General features: G+C 40.6%; 1 protein-coding gene across 3 annotated transcripts in view; it reads left to right on the top strand.

Moving 5' to 3' along the window:
• Nucleotides 1–22,294, top strand: part of alg13 (ALG13 UDP-N-acetylglucosaminyltransferase subunit) — a 35,386-nt gene that overhangs the window by 1,066 nt on the left and 12,026 nt on the right. For 2 of the 3 annotated variants that reach the window (XM_057843784.1, XM_057843783.1), the window contains exons 2-17: nt 2,769–2,852; nt 2,920–2,970; nt 5,999–6,045; nt 6,122–6,197; nt 6,277–6,358; nt 6,508–6,728; nt 11,847–11,964; nt 12,032–12,096; nt 15,848–15,948; nt 16,832–16,917; nt 16,979–17,192; nt 17,267–17,371; nt 20,948–21,095; nt 21,157–21,310; nt 21,374–21,501; nt 21,561–21,641. In XM_057843784.1, the coding sequence (XP_057699767.1) occupies nt 2,769–2,852; nt 2,920–2,970; nt 5,999–6,045; nt 6,122–6,197; nt 6,277–6,358; nt 6,508–6,728; nt 11,847–11,964; nt 12,032–12,096; nt 15,848–15,948; nt 16,832–16,917; nt 16,979–17,192; nt 17,267–17,371; nt 20,948–21,095; nt 21,157–21,310; nt 21,374–21,501; nt 21,561–21,641 (1,761 nt within the window). The remainder of the gene's footprint in view (nt 1–2,768; nt 2,853–2,919; nt 2,971–5,998; nt 6,046–6,121; nt 6,198–6,276; nt 6,359–6,507; nt 6,729–11,846; nt 11,965–12,031; nt 12,097–15,847; nt 15,949–16,831; nt 16,918–16,978; nt 17,193–17,266; nt 17,372–20,947; nt 21,096–21,156; nt 21,311–21,373; nt 21,502–21,560; nt 21,642–22,294) is intronic. The other variant, XM_057843785.1, reaches the window with a different exon arrangement.

Here is a 22,294-nt window from a genome sequence, read left to right as displayed (position 1 = left end):
TATATTGGTTCTTGGTGGAAGCATATCTTTTTAAAAAGACGTCGCTGTTAAATAAAGGAACCAACATGTTGCTACCAAACGTTTCCACAGGAATAGTGTCTTAACTCATTGGTGTCATTAGCCACGTTTACATGCTGACTTTTATTCATACCGATTCAAATCATTCCGAATGGAAATTTCACATCAGCTGTTTACATGTCACTTCATCTATTCCGATCCAGCGTTTACATGTGTCTGCCTATATTCCTAAAGGACGTTTGACAACTGCCGTCTGACATGCGCAGATTAATCAAAACAAAGCGTCACGTTGCAAAACATGGAGATCGATCGTCAGATCAGCTGCTGTTCTAACTTTTCGAGTGGAAACAAAACTTCAGAATGACACGCCGTTCATTTAAAAAGTTGTGTGGGTGCGCTGTCCGTGTGCTTGGAAGCCATGTTGCATGTGACGTTACTTACGTCACCAAGTGATGTCACCACGTAAGTACGGAGCATGTGCAGAAAGAACGCAACCAGACACCATTCCGCTTCCCTGTTTACATGATATAATTTTACTTCTAATCGGTTTGGGAAAAGGAATATTCCACCCCTGTGAATCGGAATGAAATTCCATTCGGTTTGGGCCCGTTCATTCCGAATGAGGTGTTTATATGGAACACATTTATTCGGTTTGAACAAATATTCCGATTGTAATTGGAATATTTGGCTCCATGTAAACGTGGCAAATGACAGTGATAGGTGTCCAATCTATTTTGACCGGGAGCCACTGTTCAGTCGCTGCCTGTCCTGACCAGACAAATTTGGTCTGTCGCCATCGGTGGCTTTGAAACATGATCACTCAATGCCAGCCTTCCTGGTAAACATGGATTTTATTTCTAGAAATGCCAATAGGTGTCAGTGAATGAGCGAAGGGCTACAAAAAATATAATAAATCACGGAGGAATTGCAAAAAAAAAAAAAAAAATGGCGGAAAACACTCAGGTGACTCGAAGTTCCGCTCTGAGACCCTCAATTTGGCCAACTTTCAAAATTGTCCGAAATGCATGTGTGATACATCATTGGAAAGCTTAAAATCTCAATTTTCTGGGGGAACAATAATTTTGAACAGGAAGGCATTTAAAAAAAAAAAAAAAAAAAATTAAACAGCAAAACCCTAATTGGAGGCGAGAGCACGCGAGAGCAGAATTAAAGCTGCCGGATTTTTGGCGGATTTTATGGGTGAAACATGGTGATATAACGAGTCGCGATGCAGAAATCACAGACAACAAGGAGTGGTTGAGATTTTCTTTTTCATATAGTTACCCTTTTAAATGTTTTCGTTTTTTTTTTTTTTTCTTTTTTTTGGATCAATTATTTATCATCTCACATATTGGGGAAAATGCGACAGTAACAAAAAATACAATTAAGCGATAGTTATGAGGTAGATATCTGTGACTTTTTTTAGACGCCAAATTTTTCATTGTGACGTAATTCGTTTAAAAGTTAAAAATATGCGAGTGAATCATTTTTTAAAGGTTTTTTTATTTTTTATTTTTAAACTAAAATTTAGACATCAATTAATGATTCTAAGCTAAAAATGACATTTTGAATAATAAATATAATTCTTTTTATGGCTAGGTTGAAACAAAAGTGGTTGCGTGACGTCTGTAAACGGGGGTTTTCAGGGTAAAACGGACCAATTAAAAATAGTTCGGAGGCTTAGTGTGCCATGAATCTGCTATGGCAGCATATAGACATATTGTTCTATCAAACACAACAGTTCTTTTGGCTGAAAATACAGCAGTTTATTTTAAAGAGGGGTACAAGAGCAGAAACTGCTTTTTCAGTCTTGTCTGTGTTTTCCGCCATATATATATATATATATATATATATATATATATAAAATATACACACACAATAATATATGGCGGAAAACACTGACTTGACGTTCCGTTCTGAGACTCCCAATTTGGCCAAATTTCAAAATTGCATGTGTGATAAATCATTGGAAAGCTTAAAATCTCTATTTTCTGGAAAAAAAATTGAAGAGGAGGCCATTAAAATAAATAAATAAATAACAGCGAAACCCTAACTGGAGGTGAGACCATGAGAGAACATAATTACAGACACCATGATTTTAACGAGATATTATCGTGCACTTACCTCTTTTTGATCCAAAAACTCCATGTAGCATGTATCACAGAGTGTCAAGACACAGCTTTGAATGGCCACAGCTGGATTTTTGGGGGATTTTATGGGTGAAACATGGAAGTATAACAAGGGTTGTGATGCAGAAATAAAATAAAATGTCACACATTGTGAACATATGCCATGTTCATGCCATGAAAATGGCCATGAACTATGGCCATTTTTGTCGCGTTCTCGTCTTATCAGACGAAAACTGGAATTAATTTCGTCATGTTTTCGTTTCCCAAAACATGTATTTAGCTCATCATCGTCATGAAAAAAAGTTTTCGTTATAGTCATTGTTGACGAAAACAGCACTGCTACAATGAATCAAACGTCAGTTTTTGACTCTGAGATAATAGAGGGGCGCCGTTGAAGTCGGTAGCATCATATACTGAGAAATGCAAGAAAATGTAGGCTGAACTCGGGCTTCCGGTGCAGGCGGACTGTATTCGATATTTTCACCATTTGCGGCAGGCCTCAGTTTGGACATTCCTGATTTAATCAAGGGTGTTTTGAAACAACTCCCTGCTAACTCTCCTTATCAGGCAAATTCGAGTTTGTCACATGCAAGTAACAGCATCTTTTGGTGTGTCTTACAGTTGTATTACTCTCAAAACTACCACCGCACCATACGTCAGGAGTGCGCCGACTTCATGCGAGCCAACGCTTTAGTCTTCGAGCCGGTGAGTTCCGCCGTCGTGGTACCATGTGACCCGCCTCCTCTGATGTGGCCTTTGTTTTCCTTCAAAGTTTGTCGAAGGGTCCTTCGAGAAGTATCTGGAACGCCTCGAGGACCCCAAGGTGAGTGAGCGCTCATCACAAAAAGCATAAAAATGTACAGGCAATAGACGCCTGAGCAGTTGAAACTAGGCCTGAACGATATTGGAAAAAACTATTTCTGCGATTTTTTTGGGTTTTGCGATATATTGCAGTATTGTGATATTAAAAAAAATATACACACATATATATATATATATATATTAGTGCTGTCGAGCGATTAAAATATTTGATTGCAATTAATCGCACAAATGTCAGTTAACTGGGCGATTAATCGCACATTGATCACATCTTTTTATCTATTATAAATGTCCCTTGAATTATTTTAATACTCTTATCAACATAGAAAAGTGGATAGGCTTGCTTTGTGCGTTTGTAATACACGACAGTGCTAGTCTTGTAAGTGGCTCGTCTTAGATAACAGGGAGTAACTATGTATTGTTTATTTTTTGTAAAAATTACAGTACAGTAAGCACAGTGCTTGGGAACAGGAATATTATTTATTGCATACTGTAAGGATTTCCAAAATCATAAGATGTAAATAATTGAGCTGAATAAAAGAAAGGAAAGGTTTGTGAAACATTTTATTTTTAAATTAAGTATAATTTCTGGGGGGCGGGTGGATGTGTCGTATTTGTATCTATTCTAAATATCTAAACGTATGCCACTATCTAGTGTATAACAATGCGGAATGAATTTAATGAAATTCAAGTGATGATATTTTTCAAGTCATACAAGCTGTTATAAATGTTCACACAAGAATTCTTATTGTTTACAAGATTTTTTTAAATACTTAATGTTTAGACTGCATGTGCAATTGTTAAATTGAAAGCTGGTAAATAAATTTAACGAGAAACTGTTCATTTGTATTCCATGCATTGATTCAAATTTTCAAATTATATAACAGTTTGCTTGGGCGAATTTATCGTCATTTATCGTTATCGAGGTAAATCTGCTCAATTTATCGTGATACGTACTTAAAGCCATATCGCCCAGCCCTACCTCCTGTAGCCACTTTTCAGCAAAAGTCCTTTTTTTCGGTAGCTCCGGTGACGTCTCTGTCGTCTGTCTGTCTTTTGACGGGGGTGGGGGAACACGGAAGTAATTGCTCAGTGTGGCCTGCCTCTTCGACATTTTGAGAAGTTATTTTCTCCTGTCCGCCGCAAATACAGTGGTCAGCCATCGGTACGCAAAAGCGTATGGAAGCCGTTGAGGGCCAGCGCGTTTGTCTACGTCCAGTACGCATGCGTGCATGCGGACCACTTATGTGCACCCCTGGATATAGGACTGGACACATGTATAAATTATCGCTCGTAAAATAATATAGAACAAATCCTCTAATCCCATTCATATTTGTGTCGGTTGGCAGAGCGAAAACCGATGATAGCACAATAAATGACAATTATTCTATACATTACATTATTTTGCGGTCGCGGTGTATCAGCTTCACAAAAAAAAATGCAAAACAAACCATTCGGGGTTTCTGTTGCCGCCGGACGGTGTTTCGTCAGTGTGATTGATCCTTTCATTAGGCTGCATTGGCTTTCGTTTGGGCTCAAATTGATAACCCAAAACACCAAAGAAAGGTTCATAACTCCTCGTCACCATTAGAAGAATGTTCGTTACGTCGGATTCGTCGCTGCAACTAGAAACAAAATTGTCCGCCATCATCGCCGCCATTCAGTACTAAGCACTGAGCCGGTTGTTTCCTTATAGACCCTACCCACCGACGTCACAAAATCACGTGATCGCTGTATTGTTCCGCCCCATTGTCCGTCATTTTGTGTCTGTATTATCAATGGTCTCAATTGATCGAGCAATTTATAATTCATTTCATGGAAGACCCGGTGCTTTCGGATGCCGTAAACTCACTGGATGCGTTGCATAAAAGGCGTTATGTGGAAAAGCTTCAGTTTATCCATTCGCCAGATCCATATTTGATGCCTAAATCGATGTTTTTCGACCCGCTGTCTTGGCAGTCTTTGCCTGACATCTGCTAGCTACCCTGATATTTACAACTATCTTGTCCACACAAAATCAGCCTATTCTCACGGAAGTTTGAAAAACTTTAAGAGCTTGGAGGCTTATAAATACTTCGTTGCTGGTTGGGTGAAACAGGTCCTCGTCCACGAAAATTCGGCAGGAATCTTATCTTGTGCTTGGAAAGGTGAGTTACGAAATTTTCAATTCAAAATCTTTTTTTCTTGCTAACATCCACTGTCAAGTCTAATGTATTTCATGTCATTTGTCAATGGAGCTAGGGCTTTTAATGTTTATATAGTTTAGCGATAGCACTCTCACTACATACATACATGTATGTTGTCGGCGATTAGCCTAGCAATGATCTTAATTGTGGTTGTCAGCCCAAAACCCTCTAAATATATATTAAATGCATCTTACCAGATATAAAATGACTACTACATAATCTGTGGTAATCGTTTGGAGCCCAGTTTTCTCGTCGAATTGCAGCAGCCCATCTCGCTGTCCTCGCCGGGTCTCTCGGAATCGGGTAGAACTTCAAGTCTCTCCGTCTATCTTCTCTGTTATTGCAACCGACCGCCACACACGCCTTCACCATTTTGATTATTAATGTTAACGAGCAGAAAAACACGCCGTAAATAGGAGGAATGTACGTAGCCGTAACAGGTAAACACATGTGTTGACGGACAATTGGGCGGCACCAGTCAGGAGGGCGGAGTTGTGACGTCACGTGGGTAGGGTCTATAGTGACGTCACGCACACAATATGCTAGATTTCCGGCGTCTCGGGGGCGGGTCGTTTTAGCTTGACAATCGACCTAATTTCTATCATTTTCTTGGTGTTGCGATGTGTGTAATTACACGAACTGGCATGATATGAATTCAAAAGGCATGCGTTTATGGATAAATGATGGAATATTAGCATTTCCCCAGGTGTTGTCATACCCTTTAAGAAAACTCGTTTTCAGTGCCCAAAATGTACATGTGGATGATGGGCCAAATTGTTTTTTGTCAAATACCCTGCTATGTGTAGACATGGTCTAAGCTTGACATGTCACGTGCCTGTGTTGCAGGAGACTGTGGGTCAGGTGGAGATCAAAGCTCTGTCTGAGCTCTACAGGTGACGTCCGTCGATCGACATGGAGCCTGGCCACTGGGACTAGAGTGGAACCATCTTTTTGGATGTTTGTGTGCAGGCGTCGCTTCGTGATTTATCGCTACCCCGGGAAGGCCGCCACCGTCATCTCTGAGAGCGATGACTTTGGCGACGAGGTGAGCCGGTCGGCCGGAGCATGCTCCCTGAAAGCAGTCACCTTAGTATAACGGCGGGCGGGGCGGGCATGTCGCCTAGGTCACACTGTCCTGCTCCATCAACTGTCACTATGACATCGTGTACCCCAGAAGTTACCCGGCCTCCGCTGCCCTCTGCCAGGGTGAGTTCAAAGGTCCTTTTGACCCAGAGGGGGTTGGCGCCGAAGCGTCGCGTTTTAGTCCTGTAGACGTCCGATCAAAGGCCCTCCAATCCTCTAAGACGCTGTTGACGAGGATGCCGTCCTTTGTAACGGATTGTCCTTGCCCGTAGCCTTAGTGTACGAGCTTCTGTACACAAAGGTGTTCGGTTTCGAGGAGGCGGAGCTCTCTCAGGCCACGGAGGCGTTCAAGGCAGGAGGTCGTCGCTATAGAAACAGCCTGTCCGTCTGCAGCGACGCGGACGCCGCCGACGACAGGGGACACGCTACCTCCTGCAGGGAAGAAGCGGAGTCGGGCGAGGAGAAGCCGCGAGTGTCCGCGGAAGATGTTAAGGTGACAAAGATTATATATACTCGAAGAGCCAAGTATCAGTAAAAGCATTTTAAAATGGCGTGGCGAAGTATCGCTCTGCCATGGGTCACTTCCTGTATCTTTTGGGGCATTCCGGGCTCTATTCCTGTTGATGTTGAGTCACTTCTTTTCAGGTTTTTCGGGGTCACTTCCTGTAGATTTTGAATCATATCCTGTTGGAATTGGGGCATTTCGGGGTCGGTCATTTAATTTCTCCTTGTAAATATGGCGAAAAACACTCAGGTGACTTTAAGTTCCGCTCTGAGACGCCCTATAGACCCTACCCACCGACATCACAAAATCACGTGCTCGCTGTATGGTTCCGCCCCCTTGTCCGTCATTTTGTGTCTGTATTATCAATGGTCTCAATTGATCCAGCAATTTATAATGCATTTCATGGAAGACCCGGTGCTTTCGGATGCCGTAAACTCACTTGATGCGTTGCATAAAAGGCGTTATGTGGAAAAGCTTCAGTTTATCCATTCGCCAGATCCATATTTGATGCCTAAATCGATGTTTTTTCGACCCGCTGTATCCGCCGTATTTGCCTGACATCTGCTAGCTAGCCTGATATGTACAACTATCTTGTCCACACAAAATCAGCCTATTCTCACGAAAGTTTGAAAAACTTTAAGAACTTGGAGGCTTATAAATACTTCGTTGCTGGTTGGGTGAAACAGGTCCTCGTCCACGAAAATTCGGCAGGAATCTATCTTGCGCTTGGAAAGGTGAGTTACGAAATTTTCAATTCAAAATCTTTTGTTATTGCTAAAATCCACTGTCAAGTCTAATGTATTTCATGTCGTTTGTCAATGGAGTTGGGGCTTTTAATGTTTATATGGTTTAGCGATAGCACTCTCACTACATACATACGTGTATGTTGTCGGCGATTAGCCTAGCAATGATCTTAATTGTGGTTGTCAGCCCCAAACCCTCTAAATATATATTAAATGCATCTTCCCAGATATAAAATGACTACTACATAATCTGTGGTAATCGTTTGGAGCCCAGTTTTCTCGTTGAATTGCAGCAGCCCATCTCGCTCTCTTCTCTCCGGGTCTCTCGGAATCCGGTAGAACTTCAAGTCTCTCCGTCTTCTCCGTCTATCTTCTCTGTTATTGCAACCGACCGCCACACACGCCTTCACCATTTTGATTATTAATGTTAACGAGCAGAAAAACACGTCGTAAATAGGAGGAATGTACGTAGCCGTAACAGGTAAACATGATGTGTTGACGGACAATTGGGCGGCACCAGTCAGGAGGAAGGAGTTGTGACGTCACGTGGGTAGGGTCTATTTGGCCAAATTTCAAACTTTTCCGATATGCATGTGTGATACATCATTGGAAAGCGTAAAATCTCAATTTTCTGGGGTAAGAAAAATTTTGAACAGGAGAGCAAATATTTTTTAAAACTGCAAAGCCCTATCTGGAGGCGAGAGCGCGCGAGAGCAGAATTAGACGCCATGTCTTTAACGAGATCGCTTACCTACCTTGTTTCGATCCAAAAAGTCCATGTAGCATGTATCACTCAGTGTCAAGACACAGCTGTGAATGGCCGCAGCTGGATTTTTGGGGGGATTTTACGGGTGAAACATGGTCATATAGCAAGGGTCACGATGCAGAAATCGCGGACATCAAGAAAAGGTAGATTTTCTTTTTCATATATTTACCCTTTTAAACGTTTTTCCCAATTGTTTGGATCGATTATTTACAATCTAACATCGGAGTAAATGCGACTGTAACAAAAAATACAATTAAGCCATAGTTATGAGTAGAGGTGTGCAAAATTTCCGATTCATAGATTATTCGCGATTCGGCCGTGGGAGATTCGAGAACGATTCACAAACATCCAAATTCCGATTATTGAAATATGCCAAGTAAAGCGGAAGTACACAACACCCAGCGCGCCGCGCGGTCTTTGGGACGGAACGGAGTGAGAGTAGCTAAACATCATGTTTCCCATTACCCGGCCCCTCGGGTAATGCCAATGCTCAACTCACGGCTCTAGCTCAACTCATGCCACGAGATAAAAAAACACAACAACATACCTGACTGCTGCTACAAAGTACATCCACATAATGTTACGGTAGATATCATTTATATAGGACTAGATGCGTGCGTTGGTAAACGGCCGCCATCTTAAAGCAGTACACTTCCCTGCAAGGCTGTTGTAGTGAACCTTCCAAGCAAACCTAATTAACTTTTTATCTAAAATACTCCTAAATCGGTAAAATATTGAATTGAATCCATCTTTAAAATAGTTTTAAAACTTTCACATGTCGAAAGTAGACAAAAGGGAAATTATGGATTAACAGGAGCAATTTTAACAACTTTAACGGTTGATTCACAACATTAAATTAATTGAATGTAGTTTAAAGCTGCTGATACAGAATGGGGACTGGAGTTTTTTATTTATTGTTATTTTTGCATATTTGTTTACTGCTATATGTTAACTTGATACTGAAATAGTAGTTTGGTTTAGCCTGAGAGTATTTTTGAACAATTTTGGAACTAATGTACAAAACATTTTAAAAAAAAAAAAAAAAAAGAGGGGGGTGCATCAATAATCGTTTTAGAATCGAATCGTTAGGTGCCCAAAGATTCCCAGCTCTAGTTATGAGGTAGATATCCGTGGCTTTTTTTACAATTTTTTTTCATTGTGACGTAATTAGTTTAAAAGTTATGCGAGTGAATAATTTTGTAAAAAAAAAAATTTTACGAAATATTAGACATCAATTAATGATTCTAAGCTAAAAATGACATTTTGAATAATAAATGGCGGAAAACACAGACAAGCCTGAAAAAGCAGTTTCTGCTCTTGCACTCCTCTTTAAAAAAAACTGCAGTATTTTAAACCAAAACAACTGTTGTTTGATAGAACAATGTCTATATGCTGCCATAGCAGATTCATGGCGCATTAAGCCCCCAAACTATTTTTAATTTGCCCATTTTACCCTGAAAATCCCCGTTTACAGACGTCGAGCAACCGCTTTTGTTTCAACCCAGCCATAAAACGAAGGTAATTATATTTATCATTCAAAATGTCTGTCATTTTTAGCTTAGAATCATTGATTAATGTCTAATATTTCGTTTAAAAAAAAAAAAAACGACTTTAAAAATTCACTCGCATATTTTACTTTTAAACAAATGACGTCACAATGAAAGAAAATGGTGTCTGTTAAAACATCACGGATATTTACCTCATAACTATCACTTAATTGTATTTTTTTTTTGTTTGTCGGATTTTTTCCGATGCTAGATGATAAATAATCGATCCAAACATAGAAAAATTAGTGGGGAAAAAAATGTTTAAAAAGGTAAATATATTAGGGGTGCACGATATCCATTTTTTGAAACCGATATTGATAACTTCCTGCTCCTCGAAGCCGATATCGATAACCAATAATATATATATTTTTTTTTTTTTTTTTTTATGTATAACCTGAGTTTTTGAACACCTGGAGGTTTAAAAAAACAAAAACAAAAAAAACTAGTGGTGGATTCAACATAGATTTGCCTTTGATCTCACCAGATTTTTCATAATGACATGAACAAACCAGTGCGTTTCACTTCTGCACTGCCCGACAGCCAGCTAAAAATGAATGCACTTCCATAAACCACAAGGCTTGGTCTTTTCTTGCTTTTATGGGAAGACACTCGTCTTAACAATGTGAAAGTACAACAGAAAGACACATATTCAATAATCAATACACAACAAACTGCACAATACACTTATATTATTATTATTATTATATACACAACTATTATATGTATAGCATAGCACACTAGCTTGAGCTACTAAAGCATTGTCTGGCTTCTATAACACAACTTAAGTTCTGCACATATGACCCTTCACCACAGAAGTAAACATATGGTGCACATCCATATGTTATAGTAAACATAAAACATAAAAAAAAAATGCAACGAATTATTCTGACCAGCAGGTGGGAGCAATGCCCCACAAATGATCAACTGCTTTCCTATACTAGTGTGTAAAGTCACTGTAAATTGTAAAGCCAGCACAATACATATTATCAGTCCTATTAATAATGGTATTGGATTTATCGGAATGATGTCATAATTCCTATTATCGGACCAATAATTATCGTGCACCAGTAAAATATATGAAAAAAATCTCGACCACTCCTTGATGTCTGCGATTTCTGCATCGCGACCCTTGTTATATGACCATGTTTCAACCATTAAATCCCCCAAAAATCCAGCTGTGGCCATTCACAGCTGTGTCTTGACACTCAGTGATACATGCTACATGGAGTTTTTGGATCGAAACAAGGCAAGTACGCGATAATATCTCGTTAAAGTCGTGGCGTCTGTAATTCTGCTCTCGCGTGCTCTCACCTCCAGATAGGGTTCTGCTTTTTAGAATTTTTTTTTTTTTTTTTTAATTGCCTCCCGTTTAAAATGTTTCTTCCCCCAGGAAATTGAGATTTTAAGATTTCCAATGATGTATCACACATGCATATCGGACAATTTTGAAAGTTGTTAAATTGGAGGTCTCAGAGAGGAACAAAAGTCACCTGAGTGTTTTCCGCCAAATATAATTGACTACCTTCGTTTTAGGGCTGGGTTGAAACAAAAGCGGTTGCGCGACGTCTGTAAACGGGGGTTTCCAGGGTAAAACAGACACATTAAAAATAGTTCAGGGGCTTACTGAGCCACGAATCTGCTATGGCAGCATATAGACATATTGTTCTATCAAACACAACGGTTCTTTTGGATTAAAATACAGCAGTTTCTTTTCAAGAGGAGTGCAAGAGCAGAAACTGCTTTTTCAGTCTAGTCTGTTTTCCACCATATACAAGGATTTTTTTTTTTTTCTCCACTTTTTTGAGGAACTTTTAGCCAAACATTTATTGACCTAGATTTCTTGAATTTAAGGATGTGTAAATTATGTGTTAAGGACAAAGACATTGCAGGACGAGATACATTTTTAAATGAACCCCTGGCTACCATTTAAACTAGGAAGGGACGTCTATCACCAGCCGTCAATGGCAGCCAACGAGTTCAGAAGGCAATAACTTTTCACCCCACTGTGTTTCCGCTCGTTGACCTGGCTTGACCTTTGCCGCCTGCTCAGCCGCCGTCCGAAGCTCCGCCCCCGAGCAGGCTGTCTCTTCCGTATAAGGTGATGAAGTCGCTGGACGGGGACGTGTACCGAAATGTGGAGTTTGACGTCTGGCAGGACACCTGCAAAGGTAGGCCGCAAACGCCCGACGGCGACCACGACTTGCCGCTGATGCGCGACGATGTCGTTTCACTCAGAAATGCAGAAGACGGACTACATGGTGTTCGCCGGCCGGCAGTACTTCCTGGGTGACAAATGTCAGGTGAGGGAGGGGGTATAATGTGAATATCATTGCTAGTTGCTTTGCGTTCGCCCTAGAACGGAGGTTTTTGAAGAATGATTTGTTCAAATCATAAATGTCAGGATATTGCCGCGCACCAGGCTGTTATTTTTCTTGTGGCAGAAACACACAGTCCCACTAAAATTTGCCAAAAACATTTATTTCCGATGAGTAAAATTTTCCCGTTAATTTCCAATTTAACTTGAAGTTATCGTAATTTTCGTACTATAAGCCGCCACCCACCAAATTTGACATGGAAACAGGATTTGTTCGTCGATAAGCCACAGCTGTCCTTTGTATTATGGGATATTTACACCAAAAGATATTAACCAGTAACTGACAGAGACATAAGACCACATGAACCACCATGAAGCTTTGAACCAATTGGCTGAAAAGCTTAATTCAAAAAGTTTCATTTGGCCATCACTCCTCCCTTGGGGGAGACAGTCAACCTCTGCTGCCACCTGCTATCAACACTTGTCGTGCAACATGCCTCCTAGCATGCATTGCAGTGCTAAAAATTTAATCAACAATTAAAATTTGTATTCTGTGCAAATTATGGCTTCAGTTTAGGGCTGCAGCTATCGATTATTTTAGTAGTCGATTAATCGATGTGCTAGTTCGATTAATCGAGTCGGATAAGGAACGTAAAAAATTAAAATACCTGAGCTGAGCCTCAAACGCTATAAAAAAACAAAAAAATCAGGATCTATGTACAACAAAAGAACATTTGGCTAACTTACATAGCAAAAGGCCGCTAGCTGAAATGCTATAAAACGTTTTTTTTTTTTTTTTTTTAACACAATGCTCTTAACAAATGGTTCAGACACATATTCCCACAAAAAAAAACTGCAAAATATACTTATAAACTACTTTACGAATGCATTAAAAAACATTAGCTCAAACAAAAACTTATGTTGGTCTTAACAAGAAGCAGCTGGATTTGGTCACGTGAAATGAGGCAGACTAGAGGGCAGTGTATCCACCCAAATCAATGAAACTAAATCCAAACACTTTCAAAACCATTACAACACCACTTTAATTAAACGAATACTCGAAGCAGCAAAATTTAATTAGAATATTTTTTTCTAATCGAATACTCGAGTTAATCGATTAATCGTTGCAGCACTACTTCAGTTACTGTTCCAGTTGTTTCATTAATTGCTAGTTATGGTATTTGGTAGCGCTTTAATTGACCGTGACGTAGGGCTGGGCGATATGGTCTTAAGCACGCATCACGATAAATTGAGCAGATTTACCTCGATAACGATAAATGACGATAAATTCACCCAAGCAGACTGTTATATAATTTGAAAATCTGAATCAATGAAAGAAAATACAGATGAACCGTTTCTTGTTGATTTATTTACCAGCTTTCAATTTAATATATTTAACAATTGTACATGCAGTCTAAACATTAAGTATACAAATATTTATTGTAAACAATAAGAATTCAAGTATCAACATTTAAAACAGCTTGTATGGCTTGAACAATGTACATTGTCAAAATCAATATGCCTGTGCAAACATGTCATTGTAACATAAATTACTTACAGCTTGAACAGTACACTTCAAAAAGACAACTTACTGTTAATGGCTGCTGTGACATAATTACTCAACACAAGTGTTTACTGCAAGGTTTCAGGTTTTTTTTTTCCCCAGTGCATTTTTTTAATACATACACACACATTAAAGCTGCATTGATCTAATGACACAGAATTAAGCACATACAGAAAAATAGCTGGGGCCATTAAACTCTATTTTATAATTTTCACTGTTAGATTGTACTTTATGCTGAATGCTTTACCATCACAAAAGCTATCAGAGAAATCACACACAGACAAGCGATACACAATAACGTGATAAACTAATGCTGCATTCCAGAGAAGTGGGAAGTCGGATTTATCCCACTCGGATGGTACCAGTTCCGATCTCAAAACGTTCCAAGCAAATGTAAACAACAAAGATCATCGCGACGAGGTGTTTTTTTATTTTGGCCATCCAAATACATTTTGACCTCCAGCGAACCTGCCTTCCTATAAGCGATCAAATAGTAGAGGAAAAATGGCGGCTGCGTTATAGCCCACACTGTAAACTGCCTTTTTTTAGTTACATCCTTTGCTGATCGTCAATATAAAAACATAGCACAACAAAGATAATTCACTGTATGAGAAAAAAATACATGGCGTCTCAAATAAACTTGAGTTACTTCATTATTGTGTTATCATTCAATACGTTTTCATGAGCGCCTATTTGTCCAGTGCCGTCAGATTGAAACAACTTGGAAGTCGGGGTAGTTATTTTTTCTCCGACTTCGCGACTTGGGCCTACCAGTTCCAGTGGCGTTCCAATGATATTTTCCAACTCGGAGGTCGGAAAAGTCCGACATCCCACTATTCTGGAACGCAGCATAATTGCTAGATGCAGTCAGAGACCAATCCACTCATTAAGTTCAGCTGTTTCAACTAGTTTAGAGCCGCTATCCAACTCCATCACGTTCATTTGTAGCGTTAACTGCTAGCGTTAGCCACTAGCGTTAGCCTGTGGCTTGGCTACCAGTAGAAAGCATTGAAAGCATCTTCTTTGGAAATCGTGACAACAAGGGAGGACAACGGGTGAAAGTCCGTCTGGGTGCCGCCAAGAGTATTTAATGTCGGGTGAAAGTTTGGCGAACCTCCATTAAGCAACACTCCATCACGTTTGCTTGTAGCGTTAGCCGCTAGCGTTAGCATACCGGGCTCGTTTGATTGGCTTCCTGATAACTACGTGATTCCATACGTAAGCACACTGTCTGGTTTCTTAAAGGGGAATGAACATAGCTGAACAACACAGAGTTAAAGCGGGATGAAAAGACTAAATTTTTTTGTTTTATTAAATTACCGAATTTACCGTCATGGTCAAAATGACGTCGGTCATCGTAAAGAATTTCGGTACCGGTAAATTTTCGGTTTACCGCCCTGCTCTACCGTGGCGCCATAAGACCGTCATAATTATGACACTGCCATGAGCATTAACCAATGCTGATGACTGATATCATTTTGTGTGATCCGGCAAATGAGCTCACTTTTGAATGGAAGTAAAAGATCCGAGCTGGACATAAATTGAGTTAGTGACATAATTTGCTGGATGACACTTAATGACATCTGTCATAAGCATTTATTAATGCCAAAGATGGTGTCATGTCATACTTATTAATAACGGTCTTATGGCGCCACTGTCAAGTAGTGTTACCAAATAACATAACTAGAAATTAATGAAAACTGGAAGAGTAACTGAAGAAATAATTAGCACAGTACATGAATTTTATTTACATCTATAGCGCTGCATTGCATGCTAGGAGGCATGTTAGACGACAAAGATGTTGACAGCAGGTGGCAGCAGAGGTTGACTGTCTCCCCTCAAGTAGCAGTCATGGCCAAATGAAACTGAAGCAATGAAGCTTCATGGTGTTTCATTTGATCTTATGGCGCAGCTGTCAAATAGATTTACCTATTAGCAGCCTACAGTCCAAAAATTACGGTAATTGAAAAAAGTGACATTTGTCCAGTTAATCGTCCGATTGATAATAAAAATAAGTTAGTTGCAGCCCTGGTGTTAAGCCCGCAATGGTTCATGGGTCGTTGTGGCAACCATGACTAAGTGGTGGTTGTCGTTATGTTCTGGTGTTTTCTGTTGAAGTTGGACTAGTACGAGTTAAAAATGATGAAGTGCTGTTTGTGCCCTTGACATACAGGTGCGACTGGAGCCCAAAGGGAAGTACTTCAACGCTTTCATCCAGGAAGTGGGAATGCATTCAGCCGCTGTCACAGTCTTCATCGAAGAGCTGGGAGAGAAGTATTTGCAAATGCTGTTTGTTTTCCCTCCCCTGCCCTTGACGCTGGGGCTGCCCCATAGCCTTCTTTTTAGCATTAACCAATGCTAACGTTCATGGATGTGCCAAGAACTTGTATTTTTTGACAAAAAAATAATTTAAATGCTACTTACCTTACATTTGGTTCCATTCATACTTATTGATTTTAAGGCTGCAGCTATCGATTATTTTAGTAGTTGATTAATCGACGAACTAGTTAGTTCGAATAATCGAGTAACCGGAAAAGGAACATGAAAAATTAAAATACCTGAGCTGAGCCTCAAACGGTATTAAGAATAAATAAATAAATGAGGATCTATGTACAACAAAAGAACAAATGGCTAACTTACATGGCAAAAGTCCGCTAGCTTAAATGCTATAAAATGCTAACGTTTTTTTACCCCAATGCTCTTAACAAATTGTTGACTCATATTCCCCACAAAAAAACGGCTAAATATATACATATAAACTAAATTACAAATGCATTAAAAAAAACATTAGCCCAAAGAAAAATGGCTTACGTTGGTCTTAACAGGGAGCAGTTGGATTCAGCCATGTGAAATGAGGCAGACCAGAGGGCAATGTATCAACCCTAATCAATAAACTAAATGTAAACACTTTCAAAAGAAAACAGTACGCCACTTTAATTAAATGAATGCTCGAGGCAACAAAATTTGAATATTTTCTAATCTAATACGCGAGTTAATTGATTAATCGTTGCAGCACTAATTGATTTTCAAGATTTTTTTTTTTTTTTAATTCATTTGAAATCAACCTGAGCAGTTAATGGCGGCAACCCCAGTGGATGGACAGCAGCCAAAGAGGGGAAAGTCACAAAGAAAGTAAGCCACTCGTTTTGTCCGTCAGACACTGCGTCCCTCTGACGGACGTCAAGGCCGTCAACCCGGTTCCGGCGTGGAACGTGTCGGCCGTGCCCCGCAAAGGCGACCCGGGTACGTTCTCCACCCCCCGGTCTTCCGATCGTCCTCTGACCGCCTCCCCTTTGGCCACCAGACGGGGAGCCGCGAGCTAACCAAAGGCGCCACCGCTACTTCCGCAAGACCCGCGGGGCGGCGGCCAAGGGGCCGGAGCCGGCCCCGCCTCCTCCTTACGGAAGCCCCGCCCCTTCGCCGCTCCCGCCCCGCTTCCAGCCCGCCGGCCGCCCCCCGACCACCGCGCCCTACGAGCACTACCAGCACAATAAAGCCGCCCGATATGGCGCCACCAGGTGTGTAAGCAAACGCACGCAAATCCTCCAACTGCCACTAATGTATTTTTTTTTGCCTTGGCCCGTTCGGTCAGAAGCTCCGCACGCTTGGTCAACCGTCACCTGATGGGTCCTCAGCTGTCTTATTACCCTGCCGGCAGACGCTACTACGACTACGACGGCTTGGCCTTCAGGTCTCGGTGAGGCGGGGCTCTCAAACGTTTTTCTGTTTAAAAACTATTTGAGGTACAGCGGTCACACGGCTATTCCAAAGTTGACACTTTTAAGGCCTTATAGGGCAAAGGACTATTTCAAGATTTTTTTTTTTTTTAACTAGAAAATGGAATTTCTGGGAAAATTGTAATGGTTATGGTAGTTTTGCTGTCATAGTTGGTATATCGAGTCTCTTCTGATTGGGGACATTTCAGGGTCACTTCCTTTTATATGAGCCCTACCTGTTGATTAAGGGGCGCTTCGGGGGTCACTTCCTATTGATCTGGTGCCATTTTGGGGTCACTTTCTATTGATTTTGGGATATTTTAGGGGTTATGTTCTCTTTTGGGGACATTTTGGGGTCACTTTCTGTTGCTATCTGGTAGTGCTGAAAAGATTAATCGATTAACTCGAGCATTCGATTAGAAAAAAAATATTCGAATTAAATGTTGTTGCTTTGATTATTCGTTTAATTAAAGTGGCGTTGGAATGGTTCATTTTGAAAGTATTTACAATTCGTTTTATTGATTAAGGTGGATACACTGCCCTCCAGTCTGCCTCATTTCACATGGCTTAATCCAACTGCTCCCTGTTAAGACAACGTATGACCAGCTATGTTTTTGTTTGAGCTAATGTTTTTTTAATGCATTCGTAAATTAGTTTATATATATATTTAGCCGTTTTTTGGTGGGAATATGTGTCTGAACCATTTGTTAAGAGCATTGTTAAAGTAAAAATAAAAAAACATTAGCATTTTATAACATTTAAGCTAGCTGACTTTTGCCATGTAAGTTAGCCAATTGTTTTTGTTGTACATAGATCCTTGGTTATTTATTTTTTTGAATACCGTTTGACGCTCAACTCAGGTATTTTTATTTTCCACGTTCCTCATCCGATTACTCAATTATTCGAACTAACTAGTTCATTGATTAATCGACTACTAAAATAATCAACAGCTGCAGCCCTACTATCTGGTAACTTTCTGTTGATTTAGGGTCACTTTCTGTTTACATTGTGTCACTTCCCGTTGATTTGGTCATTTCGGGTTCACCTATTTATTTTTGGGTATTTAGGGGTCCTGTTTTGGGGGCATTGTGGTGTCACTTTCTGTAATCGGGTCACTTCCAGTTGATTATGGGGTGTTTCTGGGTCACTTCTTATCAATCTGGTGTAATTTCAGGGTCACTTCATATTGCTCTACTGTCATTTTGGGGCCACTTCCTATTGATTTTGGGAGATTTTAGGGGTTATGTGCTGTTTTGGGGGCATTTTGGTGTCACTTTCTATTGCTATCGGCTCAGTTCTTGTTGATTTGGGGATATTCAGGGGGTCACCTGTTTATTTGGGGTCTTTTCCTGTTTACATTGTCACTTCCTGTTGATGGTGGATCATTGTTGGGTCACTTCCTATAGATCTGGTGCCATTTCGGGTTTTGAGTCACTTGGGTTGGAAATCAATGGCATTGAACGCAAGTTTTTGTGCCAATGAAATGAATAGAGAATTTTGACCATTGGTATTGAACGGGTCTGTTTTGGGCAAATATTGGCCAAACTACACGACTGTTCAAAGTTTGGGGTCTAACCGATGCCAAACTTTTGACCCGTAGTGTATCTTATGGGATTTTTCATTGTATACACTATGGTTCAAAAGTTTGGGGTCACTCGGACCCCAAACTTTTGAACGGTAGTTTGTTTTTGGCAAAAACTACATAACCTTTGTGCCCCTAAACGTCCTGAATTTTTTTGATGTGTAAATGATGACTTGGACAAAAACTGTAAGACAAGTAGTGTTTTGAAAAACTCGCATTTTGGGGTGAACGTTTTTTTTTTTTTAAATTTTTAAAAAACATTCTTTGCGTTTAAAATGAAAGTGAGCCTGTGAGAATTCCGGTTTTGGTGTCTCAACGTTGTCTGTAAGTCAAACAGTTTTGGCTGGGTCGCCGAACAAATTGCCTACAAAATCAATTACCGTATTGGCCCGAATATAAGACGGTGTTTTTTGCATTGAAATAAGACTGAAAAAGAGGGGGTCGTCTTGTATTTGCGGTCTAGACATTATACTTATTCATGACGCTAGATGGCGCCAGATATCATTGAAGCGATGTTCTGTCATGACCAGTGTTGGGAGTAACGCCGTTATAAATAAAGCCGTTACGTAACAGCGTTATTTTTTCAGTAACGGGGTAATCTTACTAATTACTTTTTCCGCCGTTACAACGCCGTTACTGTTACTGACAGTCAAAAGCGGTGCGTTACTTACTCTGAATAAATTGAAGAAACTACCAACCGTGTCGAGTCGACTCTGCTCTGTTGATTTGTCATCCAAGACTTGGGGTGCGTTCAGGTTGGAGAATAGCGCACGTACTTCTGACTCCAAGCTGTTTGTCCCTGCTCATCCAATTAGACAATGCTTTCCAAAGTTTGGTAACGTTTCTGTGTTTGCTACACCTAATGCTAGCCTCGTTCCCATCTCCCACTGTCAGCCAGTAATAATTCTTCTTCCATCTTGAGGACGGTAAGCGCTTTGAAGGTGATGTGAATTGTCGGGAAACGAGCCTACCTAAATGCAGCCCCTCGAGAGATGCGATGGAAGTGATTGTGATTGGCTGAGGGTTAGTCATGTGTCGTAGTAAGCCAATCAGAGCCGGTGATTTCGCAAGCAAACCGGAACAGCGCGTGCGGCAAACACACACGCAAAATAGATGCACAGGGTCGGGATGGCAGAGCATTCAGAAGAAAAATAGTCCTTTAAGAGGTGGAGATATAGACAGTATTTCAAGTTTGTCGAAATTAAAGGAAAGGACCTGCACGTAATGTGTAATTTATGTCCCGGGGGCAAAGCTTTTGTCGACATCTGTGGTAAGCAATTCAAATCTGCTGAAGCACCTAACAAGTTAACTACCTGTCTGTTTTTCTCTATTCCACTGACTCGAATACTGCTCAAAAAATTTCAAATTCTTTGACATAAAACAAGTTCTTTTTAAAGTAACAGAAATAGTTACTTTCCCTGGTAACTAGTTACTTTTACTATAGAGTAATTCAGTTACTAACTCAATTACTTTTTGGAAGAAGTAGTGAGTAATGGAACTACTTTTTTAAAGTAACGTGCCCAACACTGGTCATGACAGATCTCAGCTACTCTCAAATTTAACCAGTTTGCATTATTTTATTGCTGTTTTTCCTTATGCAGATTTGTTTCAAGACTACAGTTAGACTTCACTTTGATGGTTAATGCAGTTATTGCAATTTTGTTGTTTTATCACAATAGATTGGTTTAAATTTCAAAAACCAGAAGCCATTTCTTTACGAATATATTTAAATGTTCAGATCTTACGATTTGAATGAGGCAAAATAACATGCTTTTTCTCTCAAATATTTTGTTATGTTTCAGGTGTACTGTAATTTTCTGTATAAAAATTTGGTGTTCAAAAAGTCGTCACCCACCCCCCCAATACAATACAGTGCCAATACAGTATTATTACAAAATCAATTATTATTACAATGTTAACAAAGCGGTGGGTTGGGGCGGAGTCTAAAAGCCCGCGTCCTCCATTTTGATTTCAGTCGCAGTCGGCGCCACTTGGCGGCGACGCTCACCAATCAATGCCACTACTTTGGCCCGGACCCGACCGGCCCTGCGGAGATGGACGCCGGCTCCATGGCGTACTACCGCATGGGTGACGATGACCGCCACATGTTTGCCACACTAGCGGTACGTACGTCTGTCTCTCGCCGCCCGCCTGTGTCTTTGACCCGGGCGGGTCATGCCACAGGCTCCGTCGGTGCCGCATTCTCCTGGTGCCCCTCCCCCAAACTCCTCCTATCGGGCGCAGAGAGGCCCAGGGGTTCCCCCTCCGACCCCGCCGGCGGGTGGCGCCCTTGGATGTTCATCAGAGGAGGAGCATGAAGACGCGGTCTTAGAGCACGGTGAGATTCTGTTGGCAATTTTTTTTTTTCTTTTGCACTGACGAGTGTGCATGCACGTGTCAGATTTCAGAGAGGACTTCTACGACACCCAGGGCGAGTCGCGTCATCACGCCGCGCCACGTGGACGGATACTCGGAGTTTCGGATGCTGGCGTCTACTCGAGCGACGCCTCGGCGAACCCTGCTGGACAGGTAAGGCACATTGCTCTGGCGTCTTTTTGGAAAGCGATGACTTGACGGTCATGCGACAGGACCAGGAGGAGGAGGAGGAGGAGGGTGGTGTGGCCGAGTCGCCACCGAGAGCTGACGGGATTTATGACTACACGCAACAGGTGAATTTTTTTTTTTGTTAATTTGGGGGCTTTTCAATGTCACTGGTAGTTCACACGGGTCTTTGTAGTCCACGAAGATGCTTGGATTTTATGGTCGTGTTTTTAAGGTTTAAAAAATGCTTGGATTTTGTGTCCTTAAATTCTTGGACGTGTGTTTTTTTTTCTCGGCAGCCAGTCTAAAAATGATTAAATTAAAAACATTAGGCACCCCTGCTTGCCCCTCTCTTTGTGAACTAAAGTTCCACACAAACGTACATGGAGAAAGTGCATTCATCAAGGTTTCCTTGGCCGGGACATGTGCGTCTCCGTCGACCGAATGTAATTAAAACATTGAAGGGAAAAATCGTTTAATTTATGACATGTTTAATAAAAACCAAACAAAGAGGAAATGGCAAGAAACATTTTTCTTGATTTTTATTCGTTAATCTGTTTAACCGTTTAACACCTAAGCCTATTTTGGCCAAATTTGCATGCATTTGATGTTGCCTTTATATTTCAAAGAAAAAATTGTTTACAACGGCCAAGTTGGGTTCCTTTTTTCAGGACACCTTGAACTTCATGTCCAAACTGTTATTTTCTTCACAGACCAATTATAATCCACATTTTGGACCCAAAAAGACAACAACAACAAAAATCTTTTTTTCAAAATTTGT

The sequence above is a fragment of the Corythoichthys intestinalis genome, chromosome 8 (assembly GCF_030265065.1).
Source record: "Corythoichthys intestinalis isolate RoL2023-P3 chromosome 8, ASM3026506v1, whole genome shotgun sequence".
NCBI classification, from domain to species: domain Eukaryota; kingdom Metazoa; phylum Chordata; class Actinopteri; order Syngnathiformes; family Syngnathidae; genus Corythoichthys; species Corythoichthys intestinalis.
Note: the sequence above shows the minus strand (reverse complement) of the source record. Positions and strands in the feature narration are given on the sequence as shown.